At 51.3% G+C, this 20,879-nt stretch overlaps 1 protein-coding gene across 1 annotated transcript in view; it reads right to left on the bottom strand.

The window, feature by feature from the left end:
• EP400 (E1A binding protein p400) overlaps positions 1 to 18,609 on the bottom strand; it is a 63,609-nt gene extending 45,000 nt beyond the window's left edge. The window contains exons 1-4 of the mRNA XM_054712813.1: positions 18,492 to 18,609; positions 11,625 to 12,967; positions 10,080 to 10,190; positions 566 to 656 (exon numbers count right to left, since the gene is read on the bottom strand). Coding sequence (XP_054568788.1) covers positions 566 to 656; positions 10,080 to 10,190; positions 11,625 to 12,932 — 1,510 coding nt within the window. The 5' untranslated portion in view covers positions 12,933 to 12,967; positions 18,492 to 18,609. The remainder of the gene's footprint in view (positions 1 to 565; positions 657 to 10,079; positions 10,191 to 11,624; positions 12,968 to 18,491) is intronic.
• Positions 18,610 to 20,879: the final 2,270 nt, after the last annotated feature.

Raw genomic sequence — 20,879 nt, 5'->3', positions numbered from 1 at the left:
GGGCAAGGGCCTCCTGTGTGAACGTAGAGACAACAGTGCGCACATGATCACACCGAGCTTCCCAGAATGACATGTGTCACAATGCTTGTGTGGACAGACCGTCTGTGGAAATTCACCAGCGTTAACAGCAGCTACCTCTGTGGCTAGGGAGTGGGCAGGAAATACCAAACCAGAGGTAGGCTTAAGTGACACCTGAACTGTTTAAAATTTTTACATAGAATGTGTATGAAGTTTATAATTCGAAGAAAAAAATTCATTTTGAAAAAATGAATGACAACTTGAAAAAGCAGATGGTTTTACATTCAATCATGGCATGAGGACCAGAAAGCCCAGCAGTGCACTTAAAAGTCAAAACGGAACACACCTGCTTCACCTTCAGTACACGTGAACATGCACATAAACACTCCCCAAATAAAAAAATCAACTTCCAAAGTAGAAAGAAACAAATCAGCACCACGCTCTGCAGCGTTCACAACTGAGACCACGTGGCCGTGAGCTCTAAGTCCCACTGAGAAGCCAGCCGCCGGGCCTGGGGCCACCCGAGTCCTGCCCGACCGTGACATACCTGCCGGGGGTCCCGCCTGCTGCCTCTTAAAGGGGTCCGTCTCTATCGCATTGCCAGCCCCTGCCACCAGGGTCCCTGCGAGGGCTTGCTGCTGGAAAGAAATTAAAGACTCAGATTTTGGTAATTTAAGTACATTACAAGAATAACTAAAACTATCATAATTACCCTGAGCATTGACCTTATTTCTTTTTAATGGAAGAAATATCATCTAGCCAATGTGTTTAAATATACATATGCAGTGTACATTTCTCTGAGTAACTTAAAGCTCTGACTTACCTCTGGGAGGAAAAAGGACTTGCAAAAGACCTATCCCCCTGGTTTTAAAGAAACTACACGAGCTGGTTTGCACACAGAACAGCGGGGGCTGCTGCGGGAATGGGGAGTCTGAGGTGGACTCCGGCTTAGCCTCCCTGGCCAGTCACACTGCCTGTCATCACTTACCCCCAAACAAAAGCTGAATAATGAAAAGAAAGGTTGGGACTGGTTTCCTATAGGAAAATGACACGAAAACCCCAATCAATAAGTACGATGAACTTGGATCTTCAAATGGTGTTTGGACAGTGGGCCCTCCGTGATATAGTTAGTGAATGAAACAGGCCATTGTAAAAGTCTGCAGGAAAGCCGCTGGCCAAGGCAGAGCGCAGTCTGGCGCCTGCGCCTTCTCCCTCTGCACCTCAATATGCAGGGAGGCTGAACACTACGGAAGATGTCTAAGAACTGCTAATCGCTAATTGTTCTAATGACTCAGTGATGATCACTCTCCTTAGGGAAGCATTTTAAATGCCAAAGTCACAAATGCCTAAACAAAGTCGCTGCTCCATGAGGGGTTGCTGACCCCTGTGGCCCGCGGAGAGGACATAACACAGCCAGGCCGCAGGCCGCTACCTCCATGAGGACAGCTCAGAGTGACTAAAAGGAGAGGAAGCGCCCAGTTACATTTAAGGAAGATGGGGAGGAGAGGGTGGGAGGGAGAGAGAGGGCAGAAGAAAGAATGGTTTGAAAATCAGGTGATATGTGAACAGTGGTTATCTCTGGGGACAGATTACAGGGAATTAATTCATCATCTATGTGTGTGTGTGCACCTTTCTAAATTTTCCAAATGTTTCACAATGAACCTGTATTACTTATCAGAAGGGTGTGTTTGTTTTGTTTTAATAAAAGAAAGTGAGAAAGGCTCTGTGTCAAGTACGTCCTACTGGACCAGAAATACTCCAAATAAACACAAACTCCAGAAGAAACGGAACATCAGGAACAGTGGACAGACTCAGGGAGGGACCTGGAACCTGCAGGACTTAGGGAAAGGGCCCCGGCACTGCGGGAGGGCCGGTCTGTGCCCAGAGCCCAGCCACGCTGCCTGCAGATCACGGGGGCAGGGCAGGAAGCCAGCCGTGAGAACGGGGACCCGCCGCAGGGCCATCGGCTCTCTCCATCAGCGCTGCTGCCTCCTGAACCACGCCGATACAAACACCCCAAGCGCCACGCAACCACTGAGGTTCCAGGCGCGCCAACGCTCGGGAGACGGGGTGTCCGGCTCCAATTCAATCACCGAGGCTCACTGTGAGAGAAGAGCAACCCCTACTCCTCAGGCGCTCTGCAACCTGCCAGTCACAACCTCCGAAATCCAAGTCCAAACGACTCCAAAACACAGAGAAACCAGAAAGCAGGAGCCACACTCCAAACCACCGATGGACGGCAGACAGACGACCCACATGCTGGAACTGGGCAGCGAGGATCTGACAGTGGCTTTAGTAACTACACCGGGGACATAAAGGAAATGTGTCGCAATGAAGGACAGCAGAAAAGAACTACTCAAACAGAAAACCAAATGGAGGTTCTAAAACTGGAAACTAAAATATCTGAAATAAAAAACACACACTGGAAGGCTGGACAGCAGAGTGGGTGGGGTCAGTGAGCTGAAACAGTCCCGAGAGAGGGCCAGAGGCCTGGACCTGAGACGCGCTGGAGGCTTCGGTCACCAGGACAGCGCAGTGCTGCTCAAGGGTGGACGGACAGATGGACGGAACGGAGTGGGGAGCCCAGCAGGGGGCCACAGTGACTGCTCCCATCACACCACTTCCTGCAGCCTGGGAGCCACCAGAAAGAATGAGGAGTCTTTTCAACAGAATGGTGCTAGAGGACGAGACCCCTGTGAAAAGGGACGAAAATGACAACGTCTCAACAGACACGCCCCACAGACTCCTGCACTGCCACCAACTCCTGGTTTTCAGGATGATTCTTCGTTTTTAACTCTACCTTTAGTTTCTTTTTAAAAATATATATTTGTATTGACTTCAGAGAGGAAGGGAGAGGGAGAGAGAGAGAAACATCAATGAGGAGAGAGAATCATGGATCGGCTGCCTCCTGCACGCCCCCCCTACTGGGGATCAAGCTCGCAAACCGGGCCTGTGACCTCCTGGTTCATAGGTTGACGCTCAGCCACTGAGCCACGCTGGCTGGGCTATCTTTAGTTTCTTACCCTACCTTCATGATTATTTTATCGGGAATTATACTGCTGACTTTAAAATACAAACTGGCTCAGCTGGTGTGGCTCAGTGGTTGAGCATCAACTTATGAACCAGGAGGTCACGGTTCAATTCCTGGTCAGGACACGTGCCTGGTTGTGGGCTCGAGTGTAAGAAGCAGCCAATCAATGATTCTCTCTCATCATTGATGTTTCTCCCTCTCGCTCCCTTCCTCTCTGAAATCAATAAAAAATATATATTTTAAAAAAATATTATTTTTTTTAAAGTGAAGAAAATACAGAGGATATTTGTTAAATGAAATAAAGTGTAAACACACTGTGTTGACTGGTAATATAATATAAAAATCTGTTAGGATGATGGAATTATGGGTAATTATTCATTTTCTCTAACAGAAACATCACTGATAGTCTCTGTTTTGAATGATTAAACTAACGTGTGTGCATGTATGTATTACTTTACATACAACACCTCTGCACTCAACAATATGCCTCAAATTTCTATGGAAGCAGACAGAAATCAATACATATGAAATACAGGGAACTTTACATTTATTTCTAGTTTCACTAATCAATATACATTGGTCAATATAAAAAATCTACAACTGGCTGTAAGTAAGAAAACCCATGCCGAGATTCCTTCCAAAACAAACAAAGGATGGTTCTCATTTCAGCTCTTTTCTGAGGGACTCCCCCTTTCCCCATTTCCTTTGAAATGCTCTATTGTTTGCCTCAGAAACCTATAATCCAAAAGGGAGATTTCCTGGTTTTCCTTTTAGTGAGGCCCAGTGCACGAATTCATGCACCAGTGGGGTCCCTCGGCCTGGCCTGCAGGCTCAGGTCGAAACCGGCTCTCTGACATCCCCTGAGGGGTCCTGGATTGCGAGAGGGCGCAGACCAAGCCAAGGGACCCTACAGGCGCCCCATCGATCAGGGCCGGGGAGGGACACAGGAGGCTGGCCAGCCAGGAAGGACCGCAGGAGGGCTCCAGGGCATGTCCGGCCAGTCTTGCTCAGTCCTGATCGGCCAGACACAGCAGCAACCTAACCTACCAGTCGACTGTCTGCCCCCTGGTGGTCAGTGCACAACATAGCGAGCAGTTGAGCGGCCTTAGCATATTATTAGCATATTACGCTTTGATTGGTTGAATGGCCAACCGGTCAAACGGACACTTAGCATATTAGGTTTTTATTATATAGGATATCCTATATACAAAAGAAATTAACATATGTATGCAATTCTTAAAGCATAGTAAAGGTTAATCAGAATTTAAATGGTGGAATGTGGATGTTCACTAGAGACTCCAACTTTTCTCTCTGTTCAACATTTTTCATAGTAAAATGTTGAGGAGGAATGTGGGAAACCATATACATAGTTGAAACAGTATCACAGGGACCACCCATGGGGTTGTCACCAGGCTTAAGAAACAACCTGCTCCTGTGCCTTGGAGATGTGAGCGTGAGGGCGCCCTTGACCAGCCAGGCAGGCGCTGCTGCCCGGCCGGAACCCTTCCTGTGCGGTGCCCTCACCCGCAGCGCTGGCGCCACACAGCGCCGGCTGGCTCTGCTTCCCGGTGAGCTCTCCTGGAGAAAGTCTGCACAGGCCCTCTCCTGGAACCCTCCCTCTGCCCAAGAGGGGCACCGGGTGCTGCCGAGACCAGCCCTCGCAGCACCCCATGCTGTGACTGACGGCTCCCGTTAGCACTCCTCTGTCGAGGGTGCACGATCGCTGCTGGTCTGTGCTGCTGGCGGTGGACGTCTCGGTTCTTCCCAGTGTGGGGCTTTTACAGACAAGGCTTTCTGGTGCACTCATGTGAGTGACCTCAGAGCTTCTGCTGGTCAGAGCGTTTGCCCACGCTCACCTCCTCCACGCTCACTCCCGTCAGAGCGGTGAGAATCCCACTGATCACATCAGATTCTGTCCAATGTAGTTTCCGGCAATGTGGTGAGTGTGACAGCGAGTCCCGTGAAGACCGCAGTCGTCTTCCCCGGCCTGCAGGCCCTCCTTGCGTGCACCGCCCCGCTGCGCCAATGCAAGTACCTACCCGTGCGTCTACACTCCTCCAGGCACTCACAGTAAAGGTGCCCAGGAGTCAGTTCTGAGAGTCTCTAATTTAACAGATCTTATCCTCACCTGCACCAAACTCACAAGAAGCACCTAAGCACTGGGTTCAAACTCGTTTCCCCACCAACAGGAAGTAGGCTCCTCAGAGCAATGCCCGAGTCCTGGGCTGCAGAAAGGAAGGTGCCCAACGAGCCTAAACGTCTTGTACCAGAAAGGAAGGGCTCACAGGAAAGTGCTCTGAGGGCGTCTCAGAGAAGGGGTGTCGGAAAGGAAGTGCCCACGGGAAAGTGCTCTGAGGGCGTCTCAGAGAAGGGGGTGTCGGAAAGGAAGTGCTCACAGGAAAGTGCTCTGAGGGCGTCTCAGAGAAGGGGGTGTCGGAAAGGAAGTGCCCACAGGAAAGTGCTCTGAGGGCGTCTCAGAGAAGGGGGTGTCGGAAAGGAAGGGCTCACAGGAAAGTGCTCTGAGGGCGTCTCAGAGAAGGGGGTGTCGGAAAGGAAGTGCCCACGGGAAAGTGCTCTGAGGGCGTCTCAGAGAAGGGGGTGTCGGAAAGGAAGGACTCACGGGAAAGTGCTCTGAGGGCGTCTCAGAGAAGGGGGTGTCGGAGTGCACGAGAGCCAGCTGGAGAGGGGCTCCAAATGGCCCATTACAGATAATTGGGGCCTCAAGAACAGCGGAGGGGACTGAGCAGCAGATGCCTAGCGGGGGCACAAGGGGATGTGACGTAAGTGGGCATCTTGAAAGGCATGTGGGTTACATGGGCACTTGTCACACCTAAGTTGTGTCCACTCCCTGCTTATAAATGATACCTCAATATCCATAATTCACCATATTTATAGACCAAAGAAGAAAAACATCACAAGATCGTGTGAATAGACGCAGAAATTGCATTTGACAAAATCCAACATCCATTCATGATAAATATAATTAGAGGAATTTCCTTACCCTGATAAAGGACACCTACAACATCCATTCATGATAAATATAATTAGAGGAATTTCCTTACCCTGATAAAGGACACCTACAACATCTACAGTTAACATCAGACCTAATGGTGAAAGACTAAATGCTTTCCCGCTAAGACTAGGAAGAAGGTAAGAATGTCTGTTCTCACCACTTCTATTCTGGTCTTTGCCAACGCAATAAGGCAAGAAAAAGAAGTAAACATATAGATAGGAAAACAAAAAAAATAAATCCTGCTTTCTTTGCAGACATGATTCTCTCTGTTGAATATATTACGGAATCTACCAAAAAAGCTCCTGAAATGAAATGAGTTTAGCAAAGTTGCAGAATAGAGGTTCAAATAACCAACTGTATTCCTATATATAGAATGTCCCAAAAAAAACACACACAAAAAATGTATACACACACTTTGAATAATTATAAAGGCAGCGTTTATTAAAATACATTTCATTCCCAAACTTGAGCTATCAGCTGTTAAAGTGTGTACACATTTTTTTGAGACACTCTGTACTTGCAATGAACAACAAAATTTTTAAAATTTAACTCCCAGTTACAATACCACAGAGAAATAGGAATACCGGGGTATAAATATAACAAAACACATATAGCATTGGAATTCTGAACACCACAAAACACTGAAGACAGAAAACAAAGAAGGCCACGATAAATGGAGAGATGTACCATATTCCTGAACTGGAAGATGCAATATCGTCAAGACATCACTTCTCCCCAAACTGGCCAACAGCCTCAATGGAATCCCGGTCAAAACCCTGGTAGGATGTTGTGCAGATTCCAAAAAAAGAGAAAGGATCCAGAATCACCAAAACAACTTTGAAAAGAACAAAGTCGCCACCTGGCTGGTGTGGCTCAGCTGGCTGGGCGTTGTCCCATGCACCAGGAGGTCCCTGGATCAGTTCCCGGTCAGGGCACATGCCGGGTTGTGAACTCAATCACCAGTAGGCAGTGTGCAGGAGTCAGGTGATTGATGTGTTGCTCTTGTGTGTGCATGGATGTTTCTCTTTCTCCCTCTCCCTTCCTCTCTCTCTAAAAATAAATTTTAAAATCTTAACAAAAAAAGAAAAGAAAAAGAGCAAAGTTGAAGAACTCATAATATCTGATTTCGAGACTTACTGAAAAGCTGCAGCAGTAAGGAGAGTGTGGCACTAGCAAAAGGCAGACACAGGTGAAAGGGGGGGTGTCTAAAAAAGGCTCACATACACAGGACCAACTGAGTCTGGCACACGTGCAAAGTCCATTAGACATACTTAGGACATTCTTTTTAAGGAATGGCACTGGGCCAACTGGATACTGATATGCAAAGACATGAAGTTACTCCACGTTATACAAAACTTCACTCAAAATGGACCACAGACCAAAATGTAAAGCATGAAACTATACAACTTCCAGAAGAAAGCACAGGCCAAAATATTTTTGTGACCTTGGATTGAACAATTGTTAGATATGATGTCAAAAGCACAATCCATAAAAGAAAAAAATTGAAAAAGACATCAAAATTGTAAAACTTTTGCTCTGTGAAAATAGTATAAAAGAAAAAGATAAGCCACAGAATGAAAAAGAACTGCAAATCTATATCTGACCAAAAAATATCCAGAATATGCAAAGCATCTCATGTGTAACAATAAACCAAATGACTCGATGAAAAAGATGGGCGAGGGAAAGGAACAGATACTTCCCGAAGAAGACACACAGAAGGCAAATGAACCCACGTACACAAGTTCATCGCCATTCGTCTCTTAGAGCCGGACAACTGAAACCACTCCAACAGTGTCAGGGTGACCACAGGAGCACTGCGAGGGGGGGCAGGCACCACCGCTGTGCAAAGGTGGGCAGTCTGTATGGAGCTGAACATACAGCCACTTACCAACAGCCCAGCAATCCTGTCCTCTAGGTGCTTACCCCAGTGAAGGCCTATGTATGTCCATGAACAACGGTCTGCGGACATTCACTGCAACTTTACCCCTAACTTCATCCCTCAGCGCCACAGACACACGCAACCACGTGGGTGACTCTCCCGTGTGCTGGGCCAACTGCAAGCAGCCAGATGAAAGGCAACAGACTGTATGACTCCACGCACACCTCATTCTGGAAAAGGCAAAATCACAGAGGTGCCGACAAAGGTGAAGGGAGGGCGAGACTTGACCACAAAGAGACACATGAGGGAACACTCGGGGGGATGACAGAATTCCTGGTTCTTGACTGCAATGTGATTACACAGCTTCCTGTGTTTGTCAAAACTCATGGAACTACAGACCAAAAAGAGTAAATTCTATGGAGTTAACAAGTGCAAATGAACAAATGAATGAATACTGTTAGTGACATGTTATAACCCACCAGTGAAAGTGAGAACCCACATGTAAAATACATCGCTGAAGAGAAAGTTTGTCATTATAGTAGAATGCCAACTAACAAACGTAAAAGGAATAACGAAATCAGAAAACCCATTCTGCAATCTGTAAGGTGACAACTGACTCTGGCAGGACTCATCAACAGATGCTAGAGTTAGTGGTCGAAAGTTTAACGAGACCCTAGATATTTATACGGTCTTCAACTATGTTCCCCCAAATTACTTCTCATTCACCCAACGAAAAGTAATAACCGTCCACTGGAAAAGCCTCAGGGACCAGTGACAGGACAAGCTGACATCACGGCTTTCTCACGTGGCACCCTGAGCCGGACACGTCGTCACTTCGGTGGTATCCCCTCCAAACTGCATAACCCGCCTCAGACACGGAACCATCCGACAAGCCCCCATCACAGGACACACTACCAAATAAGTGGCTGGCCTTCTCACACACGCAAAGGTCCCGGAAGACTGAGGGGCTGGCCCAGAGGAAAGAAGACCCAGGATCCAGACCGAGGGGAAGCTACCGCGGACATCGTCCGGAGGAGACATCGCCTGAGCTGTGTCCTCGCCACCACCATAGGGCATCCCTGCAACGTGCCCTGATCTGAACTCGGTTCCGAGAGCACTCGCCCCAGGACTGCTGAGCATTTAGGGATAAGAGTGCAGACGGGATGTCTGCAACTTCCTCTCCGATAGCTCAGGGGGAATGTGTGTGTGCAGATATGAGAGAGAATGAAAGGAATGCAAATGGGGCAAAAAGTTAACAATTGGTGAATTTGGGTAAGGAATATAAGGGGAGCTCTTTGTACTGTTACAGCAACTTCTACCTATGTTTGAAATTATATCAAAATTAAAAATAAAAATATTAAAATAACTCTGTATGGTGTACCACAGGGGTACTAGATGTATGGGTTGATCGCTTTGTAAGTTACACAAGTGTCTAATCACTGTTATACACCTGAAAGTAACATAATATTATATGTCAACTGTAGCTGAGCAATAAAAAATTTATTTTAAAAAGTTAAAAATTTAAAAGACTTATCACCACAAAGATGAACCTGCTTTCAGAACCCAGCACAATCCGTTCCAAAACTACTAGAATCAGACCTATACTTTTAGATCCTCAGCACTGTTACTGCAACACTGAGTAATTTCCAAAAATTTTAAATCATCAGTTTGCATTCACTAACACCCATTTAGAAGCCCGAGGCCCTAATTTCGGAGCTTTCACCTCAGTGTTTCTTCCAGCTAAGCAAATATCAAGTTATCATCTGCTTAAATCTTTCTTTTCTTGTTTCTCTTTCGCACTGTTCTCAAAAATACAGAGAAGACACAGAAAGAGCCCACATGAGACAGAGCACACGAGGAGTCCTGGCACACGGGACAGGCTGTGAGGATTAGATGACATGCACACTACAGCTACGACTGCAGCACAGGTCAAACAAAAATAGTGCATTAGCTCTGCATTGTCGTTCACTCATGCAACTTAATTTTATAGTTCTAGATGCAGGAAGACTTCTTTATTTCTTTAAATAAGGAATGGGCTCTGGAAAAAATGCTAAGAGCAAATAGTAATTGAAGGTTAAAATACCTGAATGAAGGGGAAGTTTGGGATGAGGCTACATTTGAGAACCATTGACAAGTACCTGAAATGGTTGCTGCTGGGATGAAAAAGCAGCAGAAACATTTGGCGGAAGCTGGGTTGCTATAGCAACAGGAGTACCAGTCTGCCCATCCTTTCCTGTCACAACCTTTACCTGAGAGAAAATATTTTGAGAAAAAAAGGCAACATGATTTTTAAGACTGCTCAAAATTTTGTTAGAATTTTACTGCTGACAGCTCACTGATGTTTGGTGTTTAAAAATGGAATGTTTTTGCATCAAATTCTGCAAAAGGACAATGCACTAATTTATGACATAGCAACCTAACTCAACTGCAAATCTCGCAGGAACTCCAATCTGAGTCGCTGCTGCAATAGCCTTAGGTTGCACAGCTGCACATTCTAGAAGTGGGGACGGCAGGCAGCCCAGTAACAAAGCCCGACCACCTCCAGGCGTCTGCACGGCGGCCGCTCCAGCAGCTACCACGGGAGGTCCAAATGGAGAGGCCCAGTTCAACAGGAAGTTATAAAAAGGGACTTCCTTTTCATAAGCACAGATAGGGGCAATGCACCTACAGACAACACGGGTGTACAAACAGAGAGATAACTGGATTTCACTATTCCAGAGGGGAACCCTCACAATAATCATGTACTCATTTGGAAAATAAAAATGGTCCATTCTGGAAAGGGTGTTAAAGAAAACACAAAATGGCAAAGCCACACAGATACGCCCATAAATGTCGATGAGGACGACTGAGCAAAGAGACCAGTTTTGCTCACCAAAGGCCGATTTCTTTGCAGGAGAAGAGTGACAAAGACTCAGGTATTTCAGCCGTCTCCTAGAACCAAGTCAGCTGCACCAACATACTGTACACTACACACACAAAGGCACACGTACAGTGCGACAGCCACCTCACGCTCGCTGCTGTGATTAGCTTCTTGTTCAGGAAGTGCAGGTAAATGGGTTGGAATCACTATGGTATCAAGAAAGCTCAATTCGGGCATTTATTAAGCACCCATTCCAGGCACCCAAAATTTGCAGTTTAAAAAAAGATGCCATCTTAAATATTGTTCATGGGTATTTATAAAAGAGTGAATTTAAAATATAATCTCAAAGCTAAGACTACATCTAAAAATTGGTTTTAGCCATAATAACTGTATTTTAATCATGAAAATACCATATCAATGTTTACATTTATTTATATTTAAAGCCCTTGTTTAAAATCCACATTCATGATGACTCAATGGGGGGACCTATTTCAGTAAAATGTGAAACTTGGGAGACCAGCCCAAGGTGTGCACCCCGCAGGCCCGGGCACAGGCGCGGCCCACGGGTTAGCGCTCCGTCCGGGGCGGAGTCTTGGCTCTCAACGAAGGCACCTGGTCTGCCCCTGCCCCCCAACTATTAGGGCAGCTCTTCCCTCCTGCGAAGAAAACAGCAAAATCCACCTTCCATGTGACTCCTGGGTCAAATCCTTATGAAACCACGTCTGAGCAGCACCCTGGGCTCACAGGTTCTTTTGTGTTCACAGCTGCCTAGACTCACACCTGTGTAGCACAGTCCGCTAATGATTAAACTGCCGTTTCTCACCTCATCATTGATAACCTCAGACTTTTCTTCCTCCTCCTCGTCCTCGTCCTCCTCCTCCTCCAGGTCCAGATCATTCTGCCTAAGATAAGCTTGTAACGGGGCGTAGTGCTTCTTCCTGAAAGCCAGGAAGTCCATCATGTTCCCTTGCAGGTGTTGCAGGAAGAACAGCTCAATCAGGTACTCCTTGAAGGCCTCCCTCAGAGCCTCCATCTCCCGGAGGTGAGAGTCCAGGCATTGCTTCCGCATCTGGGCCAGCTCTGGGGAGGCTGGGGGGATCTCCTCCAGCTTCTTGGGTGTCTTCTTGCTCCCCGAGCACGAGAGGGGTAGGCTGGAGAGGCCTGGGGGCACCGAGGTTCTGGAAGGGCTGCTGGGGGGCGGCGGGGATGTCATCCCGAACGCCGAAGCCCCCCCAACCCCGGGCAGCAGAGGCCGGGTCAACGGTGGCCCCTGCAGCACCTGCTGCTGCTGCTGCTGCTGCTGGACCAGCTGCCCCTGGATGATGCTGCTGATCTGGGGCGGCAGGCTGGCGGTGGTGATGTGGCCAGGGCTGGCCAAGGGCGGCAGGCCAGCTCCGCCCGAGGCCGCAGGGCTCTGGGGTCCCAGGTGGTGCACGGTCCCCCCGGGCTGCCCGTGGGGCTGGGACAGTCTGCGTTCTCGCATCGCAATGGGAGTCCCTGCATGCTGCAGTGGGACTGGGGCTCCCTGGGCCATCTGGGCGAGGCCCGAGCCTTCCTGGAACACGAAGTGCCCGCCCGTGGACGGGCTCAAGCTGATCTGCCTCACCAGCACGCTGGCATCCACGAAGCCCCCGGTGGGGCTGTTGCTGCACAGGCCCAGGCCAGGCCCGGGTGCACCTGCCCGCACATTCTGTAAGCCTGGCCCCGGCCCAGGGCTGGGCTGGGTGGGGCTCTGGGTCTGCACCTGCTGGGACAGTGGTGAGGTGACCTGGATGTAGGACGGTGATCCGTGCTCAAAGCGCCTCGGCTGGGCACTGAACTGGAAGCCCGGAGAGGTGGGGCTGGGGAGTGGCAGCGGGGCCAGCGTGAGTGGGGGGTTTCCTGCCACCACTGGCCCCACATTCTGCAGGGCGAGGTTCACGTTCGGCCCAGCCACGGGACTCCTGCTCATGAGCTGCTGAACCTGGTACCCGGGCGACTGGGGTGCAGATGGGCTGGCCGAGGGTGCAAAAGGCGTGGCGGGGGATGGGGGTGGGTTTGGGTGGGCCTGCTGCTCTTCTTCGCTGCTGGGGAAGGCCCGGGACCTCTGCAGCTGGTGCTGGACATTCGGAGGGCCGCTGCCGTGGTGCATTATCGCCCCCCTTTTTTATCCAACTTAATGTTCTCCTGAAAAATCAAAGTTGAAATCAAGTTACTTAGAGGCAAATATAACCGTCGGATCACCCCTTATTACAAGACTGGTCAGCAGCACTGGAGATATGTGAATCTGTCCCACCGGCAGCTGGTGCAAAGGACAGTCGTAATTCACGTGGAGCCATGGACACAACAGAAGGTCTCCTTCAACACACAAGAGGGACTGGTCCCCTCACAGCCTGGCACGAGGTGGCGGTACCAACTAGTTACTGGGAAGGTAACAAGCATCACTTCTCAAGGCCACGCAGGATGTGACCTCAATGCTGGCTCCGTGACCAGTGGATTCTTCCCAGACGCGCTCCCAGCTCAGGGCCTTTCCGTGCTTCACCGTGCTGGGGATGGTGCGCCTGTCTCTCCCTGGGCAGGAATGGGCTGTACACACAATCCCTCAACACCAGAACCGCAGCCAAATCCCTCACCAGCAGCAGTTCCCGTGAACACCTGAGCTACCTCACAGCTACTGTGGATCAAGCCCCAACACAGGAGTCCCCGTGACATTACACCCACGCTCCTGCGGGAAGGGTCCAGCCTGTCCCAGGCGCCAGGCCAAAACCTGAAGGCGCTCACACCGAGCATCCTCCGTGAGAGCAGGGAGGGGGCTGCCAAGGAGGAACTCTCACAGGGAGACAGGGAGCCGCCGGAGAGGCCATCATGTCCTGGAACTCTGGGAACTGTGCCACAGCTTCCCAAGGGCTCCCAGCCCCAAACTGCTCAGTGCAAATGACGAGAGAGCGGGGGAGAGTGAAGGGGCCGCTGAGAAAGCTCAGCCTTCAGAGGTGGAGCGGGAAACTCTGAGCTAAGAAGGGACAAGGCTCCCACTCAGACATGGCTAGAGCCTAGGAGTCCAGTGGAACCAGGACAACTGCACTCCAGGGCCATCTGCCCCTACAGGGCTGGGTCATGGGCTCACAAATGGCTCCTTTAATATTTACAATCCTCGCATTAACAGACACACTAGCTTCCTATTTATGGTGTTGCTGACTCCCCTCCCCTAGACAAGCAGAAACACCTTTCATGTTCAAAGCACCACTGCTTATCAGAGAAAATGCACAAGGGAAAAGTTAAAAAACTTACAAAGGTGCAACGTACATATATATGAAGGACCTCACAGCACCAAACCCTGCCGGAGTACACATCTGTATGAAATCAAAAGCTATGGATGACGGTTACACCAGTAAAGGCTGAGAAAACCTAAAACTCAGTGTAACCCTCAGAGAAGGCACTTACATCCTGATGGCTGTCTCTGAAGACAGTCTCAAGGTCATGGGCAAGCAGTAGCAAGTACATCTAAGCGGGAAGTCAGGACCACAGCCAGCAACAGCCTCATGACCATCAGAAGCCCACTCCCACCACTGCCCTCCAAGCAGAAAGCCAGGAATGTGGTGGGCACTGGGGGTGGGAACAGCGTGTGAGGGAACTCTTAGGTATGCCACTGTTTTCAATACGAGTTCTGGATCCTGATCTTTTTTTTTTTTTAAGACTTTTTTATTTGGAGGAACATGATTGGCTGCCTCCTGCACAGCCCCGCACTGGGGACTGAGCCCACAATGCAAGCAGGTGCCCTGACCGGGAATCAAATCACTGCTTACCTAAATAACATTTCCCCACAATGTGGTAGAGGTACCCCATGCAGAGCAAAGCCGCCACCAATGGCAACACATGTCATTCTTACTGGCTGTCTCTAACCTTCAAGTCCATCAGAGAAAGCTAGAGCGGATCCGTCCAGCTCATGACTTCAAGGGCAGTGCTGCCCACGAGGAGGCCGAGGATCAGGCCACAGAGACGTCGGACTGCAAAACCAGGACTAGGCTTGGCCTTCCGGATTCAGACCACAATCCACCAAACCGCTCTGAGCATTTCTCTACAGGCTGCTCACAAGTAACAAACTCAATGTCTGAGACCATTCCCTCCCAGCCTGTATTTATAAAACGGGATTTCCTGTGACAAAAAACAAACAGCAAAGCCAGTGTAACCCCAAGAGAAGACTTGAAGCTGAATTTTTCAAGCACGTCTACTTGTACATCCATCCTTCGTAATAAAAATGCAAACTAAAACGTAGCTGAAACAGCATCTCTCGTCTATCAGACCGACAGAAAGTCAGGAGCTGGACACGTTCTTGGTGAGGCACTGCAACCTCCAAAACGGATGTAAGAGCGGGCCTGGCCCACTCAGCACCGCACACGCTCTGCTCCTTGGACCTGGCAGTCCCACTACAAACGCACCCTGACGGCCACCTGCAACGTGAAAATACATCAGCACCAAGGTTATTCACGATGGCGTTATTTGCAAATGCAAAAATGATGGAACTAAAGAGTGGTCCGTATTGCAGACTGGCTGACTCCACTGTGGTCCCATTCGACTGGAGCCCTGCAACAGGTGAAAGGCAAGGCGGGCGGCAGGAACCGGCGGAGAGCCGTCTCCAGAACATGCAGTGTGAGTCCGGGAAGCACAGCACAGGAAACTGTACTTGGACACTGCCTTCGCCTAGGAAGGGGAAAGGACAGGTGGACGGATGGGTGTGTGATAAAACAGGTACAGGAAAACGCCCATCACAGAGACTAGGTGATGGGTATACAGGTGGTAGGCAAAATTCTTTCAACGTCTATGTATCTTCGAAATTTCCCTTGTAAAACACTATAGGAAAAGGTACTGTCTATATTACATGGTAACACCAGAAGTGGCTCAACAAATAAAGGGCTGAAACAAAAGTCCCATCTGCTAACACGACACCCATCCTTCTCCCCTCTGAGTGTGAAGGTCGCATACTCGTTCCTAAAACATATAAATTCCAAGTGATACAAACTGGGCTAACCCGAGGTTGACAACCACCTAGGATTTATTACAACCCATATTCCTGCAGAGCACTGCCCTGGTGCGTGGCTACAGTGGTAAGCCCAGACTCAGTGTGGCCACGGTCCCCTGAATTTAACAGCCCACAATGCCAAACTCATGGCGATGCTGGCCGGTCCCTAGGCTGATGGACCAGAGCCCCCTGAACTGGACAGTTGGAATCTACCTCAGCTTGACAGGAATGGCCACGACAAGCTGAAGAAGTGCTTCTTTAAGCACCGAGTGATCAAGCTGCAGCCCCGATTCATCACCCTGCTGTTTCTCGGCCTGTTTTCCCACTGCCCCCAAGGAGCCTGGGTAGGCATTTCTCCCCTAATCGTTGCCCATGACATTTTAGCACCATAGCTGCACTGTATGTCTGCTGACGCACTGCGACCCTACGGGAGCCACGAATCCCTGTCCTAAGACGTGCTCACCCTCCTCCCAGCACCACTGCTCTCCCTCCTGTGGGAGGGTCCGTGGAGAAGACAGGTTCTCGAGTACAGAAAGAAACCTGGGAGGACACGGACCAAGTCAGTGAGGTCTAGGACAAAGTCAAGAGCGGGAGAAAGCAGAGGAGCTCGGCCACCCTCTGCGTCCCGCTGTATTGTCTGAGCATCACGCAATGGGAACTATCCATTTACTCGCATAAACGCGGCAACAACCCCAACGCCCTTCAGCAGGTGCACGGGTAAACCCTGGCCCATCCACACCAGGGGACACTACCGAGCAGCAGGAAGAAACCAACACTCAGGGCCTGCAGCAGCCGCGGTAAACCTCAACGCACTGTGCCCGTGAGCGAAGCCAGACTCCAAGGCTCCGTCCACGCAGAGTTCCACCAGCGGGCAACCCCAGAAACACAGAGGTCAACACGTGCCAAGGGCTGGGAGAGGGGCTGACTACAGAGAGGCCCCACGTGGAAACTGTTTGGGATCAAACAACCGTTTTGAGTCCTACTGTGGAAATGATGTATTTGTTAAAATTTTCAGAATTCTACACACACACACACACACACACACACACACACACGGTGCTGCAGGTACGCTCCCTGGTCAGGGCACATACAAGAAGCAGCCAATGAGTGCATGAGGAAGTGGAACGACAAATCCTTCTCACTCTCTCTTCCTTCCCTTCTCTCTCAGGTATGAAAGGAAGCTGTAACCTAGAAAGGGTGGCTGGAGTGTTCGCAGAAAGCAAACCGAAGGCCTGGAGAAGACAAGAAAGGGCGGGTCCAACACCGGCGGTCAGTTAAATAAGGAACTGTGGCAGGCACCACCAGCAAAGACCGGAGAGCAGCGGTTCTCAACCTTTCTAATGCCGCGCGCGGCCCTTTAATACAGTTCCTCACGTTGTGGTGAGTCCCAACAGGTTGGGAACCGCTGCTCTGGAGCCCAAGACCATCGGGAAACACAGATATTTACATGACGATTCATTAACGGTAGCAAAATCACAGCTAGGAAGTAGCAACGAAAATAACGTAATGGCTGGGGGTCACCACAGCATGAGGAACTGTATTCAAGGGTCGCGGCATTAGAAAGGTTGAGAACCACTGCTGTAGAGGCTCAATGGCACACGACCATGCTAAGGAATGCTTTTTAAAAGCACGCAAAACTGCATTATACAACTGCAATTAAACGAGGAGGAGGAGGAGGGGGAGGGAGGAAGAGGAGGAGGAGGAGGAGGAGGAGGAGGAGAAAAGAAATTGCAAGGGTAAAACAGGGGACCAAAAAGCAACTGTTGTGTGTATCTTTAAGTGGTAGAATGACTTCAAGTTTTAAAATACATGTCTCCATTTTTCCCAACCACTCAGAGAGTATGTTAATTTTATGGGTTCCACTAAAAAATAAAAATAAAAAAGTTACAAAGACCATTTCATTTGCACCCACGTAAAAGCTTCATCACAAAATAAGGAGGAGGATGACATGCATCTCTAAGCCGGGGCGTAAGTACTATTTGCGGAAGTTCCGCTGCGTTATTTCTGCGGCTGACACCCCCCTACCGGGGGCTGCGGGGCCGGCGGGGAGAAGGCTTGGCCACGGGGCGGGGGCGCGAGCTGGGCAGGGAACCCCGAGACCCCGTCCCCCGGTCAGGACGGGAGCAGGTGGGCGTGCACAGGTTTCACACATTACTCTCCCTCTGCACCTGTTCCCGCACCTGGGCGGGCGGGCGGGCAGGCCTCGCGCGCAGAACCCACGCATGGGGACTCCCACCCACTTGCTGAAGCGCTTGGGCACCGAAACCCGAGAACCAGGTTAAAATACGAGCGCCAGACCCGCGCCGGGGCTCCAGTCACGCGGCGTGAAGACGACGCGGGGCGCCCCGCGGACCCCACTGCCCGGCCCGACCCGCGTCAGGTGTGCAGAGCCGCCCCACCCCGCCCCGCGCTCCCGTCCCGGCGGCCGCGTCTCCGCGCCCAGCCCACCCGTCACCACGACGCGCGCCCCCGAGGGGCTCCAGGGAGGCGGCGGGCGGGGAAGAAAGGGGGCGTAGGCCGCACGACCCCACCCCCTCGCCGCCCACCCGAGTCCGGCCCGCGCACAGGCCCCGCCCACTGACGGCGGCGGCGCGGCCTGCTCTCGGCGCGATGCCCGGGGGGGAGACGGCCGCGACGGGCCCCTCGGCACAGGCCCCCGGAACCTCTCCGCCCGTCCTCCGCGGCGCCACATACCCAGGGCCTGGGCGGCGCTCCGGCCGCGTCGGGCCGGCGTCGGGAGCCGGGAGCCGGCAGCTGAGGTAGAGGCGGCGCCGCTCGGATCGGATCGGCGCATCCGGGGCCCCGGGCGGAAATAGCGGCGGCGCGCCTGCTACGGCGAGCCGGAAGGGACGGGCGCCCGCGCCGCAGCTGCGCGCTGGCGGCCGGCGTGACGTCAGCGGGCGGGAGGTATCGAGACGGCCTGGCGGGCTAGAGAGGCCAAGGCGAGGTCGTGGGCCGACGGGCCGGCGGCGGACCGAGCCCAGCCGCCCAGCCGCCCAGCTGCCCAGCCGCCCACCGCGATTGGAGTGATGTCTTCGCCGAGAGTCTGCGGTCTGGGAGGTGAGTTCCGCGAGGGTAGAGAGGGAGCAAAGGGAGTCACCTCCCAAAATCACTGGGCTCCTCAACAAAAGATGCTGGGACGAGGGCGCCCACCCGTGAAGCCGTGACGCCGGACCCCGACCTCCCTCCGCTTGCAAAAGCGACCTCGCGCCGTGCATCCGAGGCCCACGTGTAAGTGCTGCCGCTGCAAAACGCAGGTGTCCAGCCTGCCTCACAACGCTGGTTTCTTAGAAGGGACACCAAAAACCGAAGTCACGAAAGAAGAAACGGGTACGTTTGAACGTCAGCAAAATTCAAAACTCGGGTGCTTCCGATGACGCCGCTGAGAAAGGACAACCCACGGACTGAAAGCATTTGCAAAGCATCTGCCGGATGAGGCGCTTGTATCCGGAGTAAAGGACTTCCACTTAAAAGAGAAATGACTTTGGAACGGGCAAAGAACTCGCAGACATGCAACAGAAAACGTCTAGTGAGGACATGGAAAGATGTCCGGCATCATCCGGGGTCAGGGAAACGCAAAACCACAGCGAGCCCTCGCCGGTTTGCTCAGTGGGTAGACCATCAGCCTGCAGACTGAAAGGTCCAGGTTCGATTCCTGGTCAGGGCACAGGCCCGGGTTGTGGGCCCGATCCCCAGTGGGGGATGTGCAGGAGGCAGCGGAAGAATCGTTGATGTTTTTCTCTCCCTCTTTCTCTCTTCTCTCTGAAATCTATAAAAAATATATATTTTTTTAAAAACTACTGAATTGTGCACGTTGAAAGAATGAGTTTTATATTCCAATTAGAATTTTATTTTTTTAAAAAAAAAGAAATGCAAGCTAAAGCGATCAACTCCTCAGCAAAACGCAGGTGCCCATGCCCTCTCTGATACTACACACCCTGAAATTTTTTAGGAGAAAACTTGGCTATAAAAGGGACACGGGAGGGGCAGTTGGAAGGGGATCAATAGGTTGGATAATGGAAGTGACTTCACGTTTGTGAGTGCCATGAGGCAATAGAGATGCGAAAGGTAAGGAAAAGGAAATTTAACGGGGACGCAGGAAGCGATGGGGTCTGAGGGCATTTGTGTCAGATAAGAGGGTGGCTTCTATTGCAGCATGGAGGAGGAGGGAGAAGGTGAGTATCGGCTTGGAGCAGGATTCAGGAAGGTGGTGGGGGGCGTTGAGGTGGGGCCCACCAGTCCAGGGAGATGGAGGGATTTGAAATGGTGGGAATGCACCACCTGGGGAAGGTATCTGCCTAACCCTGTTGTGCATGCGTGCATACACGCGGATGTGCGCGTGCCGCATCATAAGCATGCACGCATCCTATGTATCACCTGTACTCACCCGCCACACATGCATGCACGTGGGTATGCACACACATCCTAAGCATGCATGCACACCTCTGCCCACGCACACACACCACTTCCCCGCCTGAAGTCCTCTCTCCTAGCTTCTTCAGCGGACTTGCCGATGACCCGCCCACCTCTTCTTTGCTAACAGGCCACTTTGTTCGGGGTTGGCACTGAGCCCCGCCTCATGAAAGGCATTTCCCAGCCTCCCTTGCAGCTAGATGGGACCACATGACCAGCCTCTGGCCAGGGAGGGAGGGAAGTGGCTGGTGGTCCTGCTGGGAGACCTCGCTAAGGGACATGGTCAGGGATGTCCCCCTTCCTTCTGCCTAACCCCTCCCCCCTAGACCACGGACAGAGCTGGGCGGATGTGACCAGGATGAAGGCCAGGTGCTGAAGAGGGCCAGCTGGACGGAGAAAAAGCCCTCCTCCTGCCCAGGGGGCCGCGGTGCTGGGCCCGGCGGCCACCTGTTCTTGTCTGGGCCACCTGTCCGGCTTCCGCTGCACGCGGCCCAGCCCCATCCTGGGGGCTTGAGGCCAGGTCCTGGGAAGAACCCCTGCTGCACTGCCTGCTGGGTCTCAACCCCGGAGCCGCCGGGCACGTCCTGTCCGCACACTCGCTCGCCGCCCGTCCCAACGCAGCCCACAGCGAAAGGAACAGAAAGAACCAAAAAAGGGGAAGGAGTGACG

Source organism: Eptesicus fuscus, chromosome 23 (assembly GCF_027574615.1).
Source record: "Eptesicus fuscus isolate TK198812 chromosome 23, DD_ASM_mEF_20220401, whole genome shotgun sequence".
Classification (NCBI taxonomy): Eukaryota; Metazoa; Chordata; class Mammalia; order Chiroptera; family Vespertilionidae; genus Eptesicus; species Eptesicus fuscus.
The sequence above is the reverse complement of the archived record's forward strand: the minus strand, read 5'-3'. Positions and strand labels throughout refer to the sequence as shown.